At 44.5% G+C, this 15,099-nt stretch overlaps 1 protein-coding gene across 3 annotated transcripts in view; it reads right to left on the bottom strand.

Annotated features, from left to right (window-relative positions):
* Positions 1–15,099, bottom strand: part of LOC135901557 (nose resistant to fluoxetine protein 6-like) — an 83,397-nt gene that overhangs the window by 56,827 nt on the left and 11,471 nt on the right. The window contains exons 2-7 of one of the 3 annotated variants that reach the window (XM_070522780.1): positions 12,473–12,584; positions 9,577–9,661; positions 5,427–5,518; positions 4,515–4,694; positions 1,296–1,389; positions 703–789 (exon numbers count right to left, since the gene is read on the bottom strand). In XM_070522780.1, coding sequence (XP_070378881.1) covers positions 703–789; positions 1,296–1,389; positions 4,515–4,694; positions 5,427–5,518; positions 9,577–9,661; positions 12,473–12,533 — 599 coding nt within the window. In that variant the 5' untranslated portion in view covers positions 12,534–12,584. The remainder of the gene's footprint in view (positions 1–702; positions 790–1,295; positions 1,390–4,514; positions 4,695–5,426; positions 5,519–9,576; positions 9,662–12,472; positions 12,585–15,099) is intronic. The other 2 variants (XM_070522781.1, XM_065431387.2) reach the window with 2 other exon arrangements.

Below are 15,099 nucleotides of genomic sequence, written 5' to 3' on the forward strand. Positions count from 1 at the left end.
CTCGTTCTCGATGAGAAGCAGTCCTTCCCTTCAACAACGTCCTCAGCGTGGATAAGTTGGACGACCGTATGGTCCAGCTACCATCTAATTCATGCCCGACTCCAATCTTGACAACTGATTACGAGCGATGGGATTGAACCCCCAATCCTCACAACTGGATGTCAGCGCTGGGATCGTCCTACAACTCTAACACTGCGCAGACTATCACAGCACATGATCACTAGTGGCACAACGGACATGAATTAAGCCTAGGGCCGTTTGTACTGATATGTTATCATATTTGTCAATGGCTCCGTACCGTGGTCAGACTAAACACCGCACGCAACAGCCGCGTGACACCAGGGAGGAACCTTGCGCCGATCCTAACTCTCTTGCATGCGTAATCATGCGAACGAGAATCAAAATTTGCAGTGGGATATCTCAGAGCACGGACATGCTAGAATTCTTCCAACTGATACTGTGTAGAAAAAAGGCTAGCTTCAATGCAAAGATACCCAGTTACTGCAGTCAACAAAAAGTTAATTATTGAATTATAGTTAGTTAGGATGCTGACCGCGACAATTATCAACTCGCTTTGTGTCCCCCTGCCCACATAACTTATTTGCACAGGTGGTCTTCGCGTGCCTCCAAGTGCCTAACTTTAAGAAAACCATAAAACTTAATTTTGAACACCTTGTACATCGCCAGAGCAAAAGTACTTGCCTGATGAGCCTTCGAATCACTGCAATTAGAAATACGAGGGGTCCACTCCTCTTTTGCTTTGTGATAGCAAGGCACAGCAAAAATCCACTGCAATGCAGATAGAGAACTTGCATGCACCCATAGTCATGTGCAATAATGATCATGGCAATCAGTTGCTATCTTCGGCTTTATTATGAATTATTAAACAAATTCTTACGTTCTTGATAGTATATCACTACTGGAAAATTACTGTCTGCTTATTGTTAACCGGAATAAAGAGCACCCCATCCAACACTCCTCACAACCGGTTAACTGCAAATGGCAAAACACACAGTAATTGAAACAGTCGCGACTTTAAAGTAACTGTAGGCGTGTTCCTATACTAGTATATTTTACGGTTAGAAATAACAAAGATTCTTTACTTTCGCAAACTAGCTTGCTTTGTTCTCATTCCATCGTTAGCAAATTGCAGATACTTTATGAAAATGCTGCTAAAATCTTAAAGCCTTGATCGCACTCGTTTATTTTTCGATGATATTGTTTTTTTACCTTAGTACAGACGTGCAGTAGAAATGGTAAAACTCGTTTCTTTCAGTGAGATACGGTTCACTTGCCTGAGAAAGAAGAAAGTGTCAACGCTATCGAATGCCGAGGTGACTATGTGTATTCCCCATTGTTCGATAGCGATCATAATGTTTAGCAGGCGTCCTGGAAGTAAAAAAAGCATAAATAAATCAGAGGATACCTAAGCACTCCTTATGAGTTGTGAATGCGAAAGCATTAATGTCCACTTGAACGCCGCTGAGCGGTCCTTCGAGTTATACAGGGTCACCCAACTCTCGGGCACCAAGATTGAAAAATATGCAAATGCCTCGTAGCTGAACAGAACCAATGTAATTTTATTTGCCATCGCTTGGAGACACTCATAACATTTTTTTCATTCCACCTAATTACATAATTCGTCTTGACTGATTAGACAACTTCTTAAATAATACACTTGGATGAAAAGTGTCAATCAGAAAATGTTAGAGAAACATGAAAAACTCCCGACACAGCTTTCTGTTCCTCAGTACATGCTACATAAAAGTGTTTTGCCAAGCGTAAAAGGAGCCCGCGAATACATGTAATATTGCCACACGACTGGCCACTCGAGGCTTCTTATTCCTCTTCCGCACTCGTCCGGTGTGGCGTTACAATATATGTCGGTAGTACGCAGAGTAGTATTTATAAAATTCCACGAGAACAGCAAGGATTGAAATGACATCATCTGTGTGAAGTTTAATGTGACTTACGGGATTTAATACACTACAGTGTTCACCACACAGTCATGGTCTAAAACCAGTCATGCGTACTAGAAGTTTCCTTTTATGCTCTACAAACCAATTCGACCTGTTGGGGATTGATTTTTCTATTGCTTATGATATGCAAGATGTTAGAAAAACTGAGCGATACGCGGCTAAATTAGTAACACCTTTCCTAGGTTACATGATGGGAACCAGTCACTTTTCAGAGTCCTGGAACGTCACCTGTGCTCCATACGTCGTTTAAGAAGGCAAGCGCTTGTTTATGTGGCTTTGGCAAGTTCGTGAACATCTGTCTGATTGCGGATGACGTCAGGGCCCACTGCAAAATGTCGTCGTAAGCTGCTTAACGTAAAGTCCAGCTCCCGAAATATGAAAGGCGCGCTTATCGGAGAGTAAGAATGACATGCGGCCTGTGAGCTAAGTAACATGCGGATAAGTAGCCATCTGCAAGATATTCTGCTAAGGCCGCAAGAGTATTACTGAACTTCAAAACGAGGGCCTCGAAGGTACTTCTTGTGCGAGGCTTCTCAGCAAGCGCGCCAATGTTTGCTCACACTATATTGTAACCGGGATAAAAATGATCAAGCTGGCGCATAATACCACTCTCTCTTTCCTTCTCAACCTTTTAGGTTGCCAGGCGCATTGCGGCATTGGTGCGATTGAACATCGTTTTCAGTGCCATACCCCCCTTTTCTCAACAACACATGCTCCACACATCTGCGGGCAGCACAGAGGTTCCTTAATTTTAAGTCAGGAGCACGGAAATAATCAAGCAGTTTCGTTCATTTGGTGGCCGCCATCTTGCTGCGCAACACGTCTGCCCGGTGTACTCGTCAAGATCTCGATAAGCACGTCACCGTGCGACAGAGTACCTTTGTTTAACATTATGACGTTCAGCAACAATAGTAAATATCTGGAAGTGGTCGTTGTCCATTCGATGACATCTAACCATGACGTCTACTGAATAACCCACCATGACATCTACTGAATATATCAGGAGGTCAACGACGCTGGTGGAACTTGTGGGGTCCGAAGAAGTTTTTTTTTGTTCGCCAAACACAGGTTTTCTGCATCCGTTGTACATGCTGCACTACATGCTACGCCGCCGAGTGCCACATCCACAGTGAAAATTGTCACAAGTTTGTAAGTTGAAGGTATTGAAACATTTATTTGCGCTTTTGTCGTCGATCTGCATAGTTTGAGCAACTAACCCGGTACCAGCGTTCCTTGTTCCATCCGCAGCCATTATCTTTCACGGGCTGCGCAGCCTAGAGTGCTCCGTTGAATTATTTGCCGTTGACGTAAGCATCGCTCTTGACATATGCATACAGGTTTGTCAGGCACGTGACCTAATCATAAAGTGAAGTTTAGCCTCGAGAATTTCACACATGTAGGGTGCACTAACGAGTTAGCCGATTTGACGCGTCCTTGAGTTGACGCACGAGCGAGAGGAGCATATATGCTGGCTTATGCTGTGTGAAGCTACCGTAATTCAAGGCAGTGGCAAGTGCGTGTCGTTTTCGGTGACACTGCTAAAAAAATTGAGATTTCTCTGTGACGGAATGGTGACGTCATTTGTGAACACGTGGCGTGTTTCGCTCGGTTTTGCCGTAGTGGTGATAGATGCCACCACCATTCAGTAGCAGTAACATTGCGAGCTGCCTTTGTCCTTTCATCCTTCGATATCGACACCCACTCTCAATAAGAGCGCCAAGATTACGCCCGAACCTTGCTGCCGAGGTGAGATAAAGCGCAGGGAAAGCCTACAACACCTTCTCGTGAAGGGACAAAGGGGTTAACAGTGGCGAAACGTTGGGCCTCAATTGAACAGGCAAAATCAGGCCAGGAACCGCCATGACAAGCTATGACGTAGTTTCCTTTGCATCCGGAAGTCCACGGAAAAGCTCGACAAAACCCCGTTCTGCGGTAAAACGGCTGCAGGAAAGTATACGAAGAGCTTTTATTATTTCAACTCCTCGACATGGAGCTTGCGCTTGCCACTGTGCGTCACCACAACGCCAACTTTGGACAATTATGCGAGCTTTGGGAACTATCACAATAGAGAAAGAGAGACTACACGACAAAGAGCAACCCAGCGGCGCCACTCATGGTGCACTTTTGTTTTTCTTTGTGTTCACGCTAATCAAATTCAACTGTCAAGGAGTCACTAAATGTTTTAAATGTGACTATTTTTTTTTTCATTTCATTTTATGTGTGTGATTATTGACCCGTTATGTGTGGTGAATCCCCCTCGTGCATAAGAGCCATGCTTCGAGGATTTAACAGTGACACAAAACCTCCGTAATCACAAGACACATGAAGTTTCGCTACACTACCGCGACCAAAATAACAGAAAATATTGTGAGTGAAGCGTATTTTGGAGCAATTTTTTATGTTACATCTTTTTCCCGTCTATTTATTAAGGTTCATGATTGTTTCAGAGCAGAAATAGTGATCTAGAGAGCAAGCCACAAATTTACTCAGAAAGACTGCACTTACAAAGACAGAAAGAAAACACAACGGGCTCACCCCAAGTATGGGATAGTGCCTGGTAGCAATGACCGAGAACAATGTGTCCCACGCAGATGGAACGTATGCCGTGCAAGAAGCTCAGGGAGTATTGGTCTGGGTTGGTCCTATCGGCCACATGGAACAATGAACGCGTGTTGGTCGCAGCCGAGAATGCCACGATGACCCTTAGTAGGATACCTGAAAGAATGTTGTGACTTAATTCTGATTTGTGTTTGCAGAAATCAGCGTACTATTTTCAACACTTCTAAGTTTTCCATGTTCATCTTTATATAGTTAGCAGGGACCGCGAAGCTTGCAAACGGCGCCAGTGAAGACGAAGGATAAACAATGAAGCATGAAGATGATTACAAGCCGCCTTGTTATCGTCTTGATGTTTCTTTCCTTGCCATGACAAACCAAGCAGACCAACAATTCGTTTTGACCAGGGACTGCCAGCATACCGCACTTATGTTTGTATGCGCGGGTGCAAATGCAAAAGCGCGTGTGCGTGTAGTAGTGTATGTGTGCATGTACCTATGTGCGCATGCGTGCGCACATAGGCACACACTTCTTCGCGATATTGTTATAGAACGTAACTTGATCTGGGCCGCGATATTAGTTTAGCTGGCCGCACGAGGTGAGTTACCCACAATAAGTTTGAATAAGTACCTCTATTGTTACTATGATTTTCTCAACACGCCAGCTGTTTTAATAGCGCGACATTTTGTCATTAGCAACGTGTACCCCTAAATCGAAAACAAAAAAATTTAGATTAGGGCGCATTTACGACGACAGTTTTTCTCATTGCAGAATTTGAGTAATGCCGACACAGCAACAATGACGTCAAATAATTACACTGCAGCGGTTACACAGGATTCCGGACATCGTATATTGACTCCGAAGGGCGGCTTCTATCATAAATGTACTCACCACCTTTCTGCGCAGCTTTCGGCTTCGAACCCATGTAAAGGTCGACAGCAGTGGCCCCGGCTATTACAGTAACTAGAACGGTCAGGAATGCTCTGCAAAGACAGACACGATCCTTATAATAAGAGTGCATACTATAGAGTGCATAATATAAGAGTGCATACTGATAGAATTTGTGCTAATGTTTATGCGGCTTACTGGTTCTAACGAACAAATATTGTAATCATCTTTGTTACTGAAATTATGATCTCTTGTGCGAAATATATATGTACGTTATATGTGTATTCATTTGTACTGATTTTATCCGCTGTTGATACCGTGGGGTCTGGGACCTCTGTCAGGCCTGCGTGCATTTAGTCCGAGTCTCCCCTCGCTCGGACTAGAAATAAAGTACATATGATGATGATGATGATGATGATAATTCCTGGAGTGCAGTGTTCTAGGCCTTTGTGTATACACAAAGGTAAGAAAAGAAGGGGCATATCGTGCGCACTGTGGAAATGTATATTATGCGAGGCATTTTATTACGTAGTAACAGACCGTAGTAAGTTTTGCGGGCACTTCATCCATATAACTTAGATCTTGCCGAGGCGTTTGCAGGATGGAGAAGAGGAGCCTATTCACAAGAGGCAGACAACATCTAAAGCCGAAGTACTCGATATCTTTCCTATAGAAATGACTCCTGCCACTTCGAAACCTCACGCTGGGCGTATACCATTTGTCACACGTAAATACAAAAAAAAATACTCTGTTTTACTCCAAGCGACGACAACCAACATTGCCTTGGTTCTGTTTAGCTGCATAGCACTTGCACATTTTCAAATTTTGGCACAATTTACGTGGGACATATATAGGTTTCGGACGGATCGCAACGTCCCACGCGAACAACGACAGATCGCACACACTGGACGAGACACAAAACTTGTTCTGGGGGGAAGTGTTCAGCAAAAGGCCTATCGACACCGGAATTACGGAGCTGAGCCCTCTATTCAGTTCCCGCTCCATTCCAGAGAATGTACAGCCGCGTTATTCAACTTCTTTTAACTTCTGGAAATGGTGAGAGGTGGACCATTCCTACACCTGAAGTGGTCGAACTGAATCATTTCAGTGTAACTCCAGTAAAATTAAAGACCTTCCCTCTAATTAGTTACTGTGCTTGCGTGCCTAGTAAGCAATACATATTTTGAGTCTAAACATTATTACAAATAATGTTACGCGCTATATTTTTGCCTGCACGTTATTATTCTGTCAGTTTAATAACCCGCATAAAAGCGAAACGCAATGATGAAGTTTCCAGGATAATATTTCCTTGTCTCGTTTTCTTGCACACAAACATGCTCCGTTTCTTACGCCACGCCTGTCTGACCTCCTTTTATCGCATTTTATGGATATCTGACATTGTGCACAAATCAGTGCGCGGGTTCCGAACCATTGTGAGCTCATGCAGGGCGCAGCTGTTTGCAAAGTAGTTGTTTAGTCTCCACCTTTGTGTCGTAGGTCAAGCATGCTCTTGGTAAATCGAATTATTCTTGACAACTGAAAAAGTTGCTCTCTTCAAAGATACTTAAACTTCGTAAGAAATAGACGTTTTCCGGCCTTCAAATATCTAGAATGCGTAATACCGAACTGTTTATAGTTACTGTGGCAGCGATAGTCAGCTGTATCTTGGTTGTTTGTAGCCGGAAACGGTATCGAAAGCTTGGCTAGTGAAGACGCTGCTATCGCAAAATCATAGCTAAACACACGCACATATAAAAAACACTGCTCGAGAGAACAGTATAAATAGGGAAAAGTTGAGATAATCAAAATCTTACACAATCGCTTAGAGTACATGGTACACTTACACGCACTCTACGATTATACAAGGAACTTGATAAACATTTGCAAGTCTATACAAAATTTGCGTAAAGCCGAGTCATCGCATGACCTGTCACAAGCATGAGTGGTCTCCAGTCATGTTAAAATAGATCAGTTCAAAGCAAAACGGATAAAAAGTCACTAACGCGGAAAAGGTTTCACGATAATAAATTGAGATGAAAATGAAGCACACCAAAGTACACAAATGGTCGATGGTACAACAAAAACATCACGGCGTTATCGTAAGGCAAATTGTGTCACTTAACAGGAACTATTGACAAGGAACAAATGCGGTCACAGTCTCCAAGAAAATTGCGCAAGGCTTTCACAGCTGCTCTCTGTTTTAGGGACAGGATCAATGACTGAGTAATTTTTATAGCTAACAAGACGTCTATAAAGGTGTTAAATTGATCGCGAAGTGTCTCGCGATGGTGGTAAAATTGAAGACCTTTGATAAGGTTATGTTCTGGTGACTACGCATGGTGCCGCAGCATGCGTAGTCAAAAGAGGATATTTCCATATACGACATAGAAAACTGGGTGTGTACGCCATATCGAAACCTAGGCGATGCATAGTAGACACTGAATAAAGCAGAAAATTGAAAAATATAATACATTGTCCAATGTTATTTAACAGATATGCCCGATTTGTAGTCTCGCTTAAAATCAACGTTTAGCACTGCAGGACTACGTCTCTATTCCATTCCCACTACCATTCCGGGTGTTTCAAAATGTGGAACGATTCCGGAATCATTCCAGCTCCGTAGTCGCCATTCGGCGGCTTTGATCGGTCTGTATTAGCGGTAAGTTGCCGAGTCCGGCATTTCTCTTCCAGCGCTGCTGCGGCCCACCGACTTTCCGATATCTTATTCCAACGGACGCTCACGTTCTTCATTCCACACTCATCGCTGTCGTCCTTCCGCCATGCCAACTCTTCGCTACGTGCATTTGCTCTCAACACAGTGAACGCGCTGCTGTGTTACTCATCGCAGCCACTCGTTGATTGGCAGCTTCACGCATTTGTGCCCACTGACACTCTCACTCGGCACAGGTTCCTGGTTCTTCATCGAAAAAACGGAGCTACGCTTGCGCAGCGCGATGCTGTTTGCTACGAATTGCGTCGCTACGTGCACCTATTCCTCTCCAGACACGAGGCGCCAGCTGCTGGCGCACCGCTTCTAAAATGATACTTACCCAGCGGCAAAGAGAACAGTTGAGGCAATGAATGCTAAGAGATAATGCAGAACCAAATAAGTATACTCGCAAATATTAAGTAACATGTTAGAGGCATACTCGAACTGCAGGCGCACAGTGGCAACACTGCTCGCAGAATATCGGCATAAAATCCACTACCCACTTCTGTAGTAAACGGCCTCTGTGCAATGACGATGCAACTTCGTTCCTTTCTCCTTTTTCGAGGTGTCATCACGGCATTGTCAGTACGCGAATACAGAATGCGCTACGTCGACATAAAGTGATGAATTAACGAAGCCGAAGCGCGAAAGGCCGCAGGGTACTGTAACACCGCTACCATAACACCAGTCATAAGCCTGTGGCGTCGATTCCAACAAAAACTAAGTTTTGATTTCGATTGACTGTTTTAGAATTGGATCGAGACGCGTAGAGGTTGCCAACGTAACGATAACGACAGCAAGATTTAGGATATTTGGTTTAAAATGGTAAATTTCGCCGTTCTTCCAATGTAACCCCAGGGTCGAGTTCAAGTAACGAAAATAATGAAAAAAAAACGCGTTACAATCGAGCTAATACGGTAACTCTCCTGAATGCATGTGTCCTTGCGCGAAAGCTTTGTGGATTCCGAGGGTTTAGGAGCTGTGGTCGGTAGTGGCGCTGTGTCGCCTTTCTCCGCCGCCTTGGCTGAGGGCTGCAGGGCGCGTTGATCCAGATGCGTGGTTTCACCTTCCCGGTTTAAAAAAGCACCGTTTACACCGATTCCCAGTGTGCTTAGGCGCTTCAGGATTTAAAAAAGAGTACCTAACTCAGTCATAATGCAAATCATGTGTACGTAGATAAAGAAACAGAATTTGGGCGTACGCGCCGAAACCACGTTCTGAGGCACTCCAAAGTGGGGTACTGTGGAATTATGGTGCCCACTTGCAGTTCTTTAATGGGCATCTGAATCTAAGTACACGAGTGCACAGCTGCCTCTGCCGGTATCGAACCGTTGCCCTCGAGTAGAGCGGCGCAACGGTATAGCCACTAAACTGCCGTGGTGGGTCGATTCGTCCGCAGCTGACCCATGTTACTATGGCCTAGAAAATATTTGAACAACTTACACAATTGCTATTTGCCTTGTACTCCATGGCTCAGGTTGTGCAGTTACGCAGTTTTCCACTCGAATCTCCACTGAAGAAGGCTTCACTGAGAAAAGGACGAAAGACGGCGAATGTTTGAACGACACGTTTATTAAGCTAGCACTTGTTGACAATCATTATGCGGAAGCACCGTCGTAGTTAGCGAAGAATGTTCGTGCCTGGTTTCGGTATCGCAGGACAAAAAGATCAATTCTCGCCGATAAATATATTGACCACTAGCACTATTACAAATCGCGTAAGCTGTTTTCCATCTTACGGTGCACAATGACAATGCTGCCGTAGCAACATGGACGCAAATACCAATAACTAAAAATTATTTTGCCATTTTTTTAGTTAATCAGCGAACGGACTGCTACGTCAACTCTGCTATTTCGCGTCCTCTATGCGGAAAGCACACCTAGTGAGGAAGTGTCCATGCGTCGGGTAAATATTTTAAGAAAATATGTTTCCACAATTGAGATCACGAGCACACACAATGCACACATTTGGGTCGGCGTCCAACCTTCATCAAGGGTGACCTAGCGTGACTCTTGATGGAGGCCAGACCCTGGCCAGGACGCCAAAATTACATAATGTTTAGTTTTTCTTTTCCACGCGCCTGCACTTTGAACATATTACACACCGGATCCGAAGAACTACGCGAATATATATATATATATATATATATATATATATATATATATATATATATATATATTGTAGCGAATACCTTGCTGTAGTATACAGGCTGAATGGGGATCCATGCGGTTGCACTTTGCGAAACGTACGCGTCGACGCGCGATGCCGAGACGAACCGCGTTCTCTTCTTCAGTCCCCTTGCTGTGTCACACCATGTGGCAATCTATATATATATATGTGTGTGGTTATATCATAAGAGGAGGAGGAGGTGAAATAAACGTTTATTTTCGAAACACTATATTGGGGTGTGTCCCGGTTCTACTCTAGGCGGGAGGTCTCCCCATTGCAGGAACCCTCTGTCCTTCGCTGCCTCCTTGGCCCTGGCGACGAGGCGTCATTCTTGTTCCAGGTCCTCGGAGACGAGCTTGGCCTCCCACATTTCGATGAGGTCTCAGCAAGGGGAAATCACATGTACTTAATTGAAATTAAGGAATGTTAAATTAATGCTGCTACCATGCTTCCCACTCCAGAATTTTTACAACGAGTTTCCGCGGTCATCGAGTGAGATCTGTTGATGCTTGCTGGTGCCCGCGTGACATTATGCTCATTAATTTAGTTAGTATGCCTATGTTTGCAAGTTGATGCGGTCGATAAAACTACTAGCCTTAGTTCGTGTAGCTGTCCACTAAACTGCTATAGCAATCGATGACTTGCCCGTTGGGTGATACTACGACTTCTTTCATTCCTTTCATTCGCTTTCATTTCCATTAATATATCGTTTCTTTAATTCAATTAATAAGTACATGCATTCCTTGAACCGCGTGTGTATTATATATATATATATATATATATATATATATATATATATATATATATATATATATATATATATATATATATATATATATATATATATATATCAGCACTGACGTGTGTACTCGAGATGCCAACGCAGCAATTGAGAAATATGCTAGGCCCAGACGTCAGCGCACAGACAGCAGCTTTTTCTCTGTGTGCTTGCTTTGTCAGCCACCTGTTTTTTTCCCTGCTGCATCCTTATCCTTTTGATTGACTCTCTTTGACATTCCTGTTGGTCATAGTTTAATTTAGTGAAAGCTCCGCCGTTGCAAATACCGTGAACGCGAAGCTTCCCTTCAGAGCCGTCATGGCCCGCCAATTGATCCCACGGCTCCCTGGTCATTTAAACGTGGCGACAACTTTAATGACGGCCACCATCTTGTTCAGAGTATATCCAATTTCAGTTATAATGCGCATTACATAGAGCACAAACAAGTATTAGTTACATCACGCATTTATTTTCCCCTCCAATACATGTTCTTTGTTGTCCATCAAGACTCACCACACACAAAAAAATTACCTTGTGGTCGAGAACCAAAGCGGCCATATCACCGAGGTATCACAGAAGACTTTGGTGTTGGAATGTGAAATGCTTTTAAATTGTATTTAGCGGCTGCGGGAGGCTTATTAGAACGAGAGCAATAATAGGGACACTCCGAGCGCATTTGGTCGTCGCCGTCGCTGTGATGTTCCGTATAATGTCAAAGGGTGATAACACCGCCGCCGCAAGGGGAAGGAGAGAAGGATCTATAACCCTCTCATCAGAGAGTTGTAGCTCAGTGGTTTTACGGGCCAGCGGGCCCAGCGGACGAGCGGAGACGCCACTGCGCATGTGCGGTACACTGAGGCGGCCAGTAGGTTTGCGGAGCGGGCCGGTCGCTCGCTTGCTGGCATCCCCTCTCCAGTGGGCCGTGCGGAGCGGACGAGTGTTCTTGCGACACAAACATGGCGACTGCCCACATGAACAGCAGCGTGTGGTCGGCGTCGCCTTCTAACGCGACGTTAGCTCACCTGCAGGCGAAAAAACTTCGGAGGTGTTTCACGACTGAAGACCTCTGTATCCTGCGAGAGGTTTCAGTAACGAGGCCACTTGGCGACAATATAATGTAGTTGACCGCGATTGAGAACCCGAAGCGAGCGTAGTGGTCTTTTCACCATAACTCCAACTCCGTTCGACAGGTGGCACAGCAAAGCGCTCCGTTCGTTCGAGCGAGAGTTCGCTGATCTAAAGCTCTTCCTCTCGTGCGGCTCACCGGTTTCGTCTCCGCTGGGCCCTCTGGCCCGTAAACCCGCTCAGCTATATCCCTCTACTATTGCACTGAAAACTTGTACCTGAAAGAAACAATCCAGGCATTCGAGAAAAGGATGTGGTTAGACTTACATGTGTCCACTAGCGATTGTAAGTCACTCTGTGTGCAGTCATTGAGAAAGCATAGCCCCATGCGAAGAAATGGTAGTTCAGTCTCCGTAAATAACGCTCTGTATTCATACGCCTGAAAGAGAAGCGAAAAAAAAAACAAGTAGACTCGCCACTCAGGCCCTACAATAGTGTATGCCCAGCGAAGCTGTTGCAAAACCACCACTACAACTGCTGAGGGCAGGCACGTACCCAGGGGGGGAGGGGCCCGGGGGGGCCCGGGCCCCCCCCGAAATCAAGTGGCATACCCCCCCCCCCCCCCCTCCCCACCCACGCCACTACTCCTCACACATCCCTAAAGCACCGCCAGATCATGGTTATATTGCGCTCAGTTTTACACAGACGATATTAAGAAAGGACAGGACGTGGACGGACGTAGCGCAAACTACCAACTGTTTAATAATGTTAAATAACGCGCTTATATACAAGGAGAAGGAGAAGGTGCCAGTGAACCACGTATGCCTGACCCGAACTATGATCACATTCCGTGAACTTGTCATATCTTTTATACCCCCCCCCCCTCGCGCCATATCTCCTTGTATATAAGCGCGTTATTTAACATTATTAAACAGTTGGTAGTTTGCGCTACGTCCGTCCACGTCCTGTCCTTTCTTAATATCGTCTGTGTAAAACTGAGCGCAATATAACCATGAACGTTCACCAACTAGCCCCCTTCATTGCTTTACTAAACCGCCAGATCAATGTTGAGATTTGGCAGCTGTTCATCGGTCAGCATTATGCTGCCTTTTTCACTCCTTTTAGATGGCGGTAGTTATCGGCATCTCTTGTAATGTGAAGGACAGTTTTCTCATAGATTCCGCACCCGCGCAATTAACTCAAGATGCATTCAGTTGTCACCATCTATTCAACCGCCACGCGCATAGCTGTTGCTTTTGTTAGTTCAACCTTCTTTGTTTAGGCTGATCCTGGGACCAGGAGAGGGATGCGGGTGTTACTCAGCTGGTCTGTACTCTCATGGAACGAGTTGCGGCCGGAGAAAACGCCGATTGCGTTGAACTTTTCTCTTTGCTTCATTATTTCCTTGAGTTACGGCTCGCCGCGACGCTGGCAGATGCCCGGAACCATATACACGTGATATGGGTTAGATAAAGTGGGAAATAAAATAATGTGAAAGAGCGTCCATCACGAAATCCTGCAATAACCCTTAAACCCATAAGCAAGATGACTGTCGCCCGTTACCTCGTCTGTTTTTCCCTAATTGTATAGCACTTCTCGTGCAAAATTGACAACTGGAAACAAAAATCGCAAGGTGTTGAGAAATTAAGCGATCTACTAAGGGAGAGAGCCAAAGCAACCAAACTGCAAGCAAAAGCGAATAATAAAAGCGTTAATCGTTGTTTATGAGAATATTTATGGATCAACATCTTTTTATTCAAAAAGGAAGTAGAGAAAACGCCGCCGGACGTGGAGAACAATTACTTGTTTTGAATGACGCTTCTACAGTTATCGGTCGAACCACCTCACGTAGCCACTTCTCTGCTGTGCTTATGTGGGTGTTTTTCTAACCTTTCGCGGTGAGCGCAGTATGTCTAGAATCGCAGAGTCCGGCGCTCTACGCGGTTGTATGGGACTGACGGCCGCACAGCGTTACGCAATTCGCGGAACTGCCAAAACTGATCAACAAGGCGGAAATAACTAATATTCGAAGCTATAACACGTGAAAGACTGAAGAAGCCGCAAAAAATGAACGCAGCCTGAAATCGGTAAAAAAGAAACCTGGCTTGGGACAAACCATGATGTATACACTAAAAGATAATATCATCAGCAATCTCGAAGATATAGTAAAAGCAGCGGAAAAATCCTAAGCTGACCTGTATACAGTACTAAGAGGAGTCACGATACCTCACTTAGAAACAGTAATGAACAGGATACAGAAACTCTCCTATAACTAGCGATGAGGTCAGAAGGGCCCTGCAAGAAACGAAACGATGAAGAGCGGGAGGAGAAGGTGGAATAACAGTCGATTTAATTGAAGATGGAGGAGACATAATGCTTGGAAAACTGACGGCTCTTTATACGAAGTGTCTATTGACTGCAATGGTCCCAGAAAACTGGAAGAATGCAGACGTTATACTAATCCACAAAAAAGTTGACGTTCAAGAATTGAAAAATTATAGGACCATTAGCTTGCTCCCAGTATTATATAAAATATTTACCAAAATAATCTCCAATAGAATAAGGGCAACACTGGATTTTGTGAACCAAGGGAACAGGCTGGCTTCAGGAAGAGATACCTTACAATGGATCACATCCATGTCATCAATCAGGTTATCGCGAAATCTGCAGAGTACAATAAGCCTCTCTATGTAGCTTATATAGATTACGAAAAGGCATTTGATTCAGTAGAGATACCAGCATTCATAGAGGCACTACGTAATCAAGGAGTACAGAACGCTTACGTAAAAAGCCTGGAAAATATTGCTACATGCGTGTGGTATTTGTTTGTTTGAACGAGGCGCGTGGGCGCCATCACTCCAGAAAAGAGGAGGAAGAACGAACTGGGCGCGCGCTGTGAATCTAGCCGGTCAGCGCTGCAACAGTTGTTGTAAATATAATCTGTAAATAGCTTC

Source organism: Dermacentor albipictus, chromosome 8, assembly GCF_038994185.2.
Source record: "Dermacentor albipictus isolate Rhodes 1998 colony chromosome 8, USDA_Dalb.pri_finalv2, whole genome shotgun sequence".
Taxonomy (NCBI): domain Eukaryota; kingdom Metazoa; phylum Arthropoda; class Arachnida; order Ixodida; family Ixodidae; genus Dermacentor; species Dermacentor albipictus.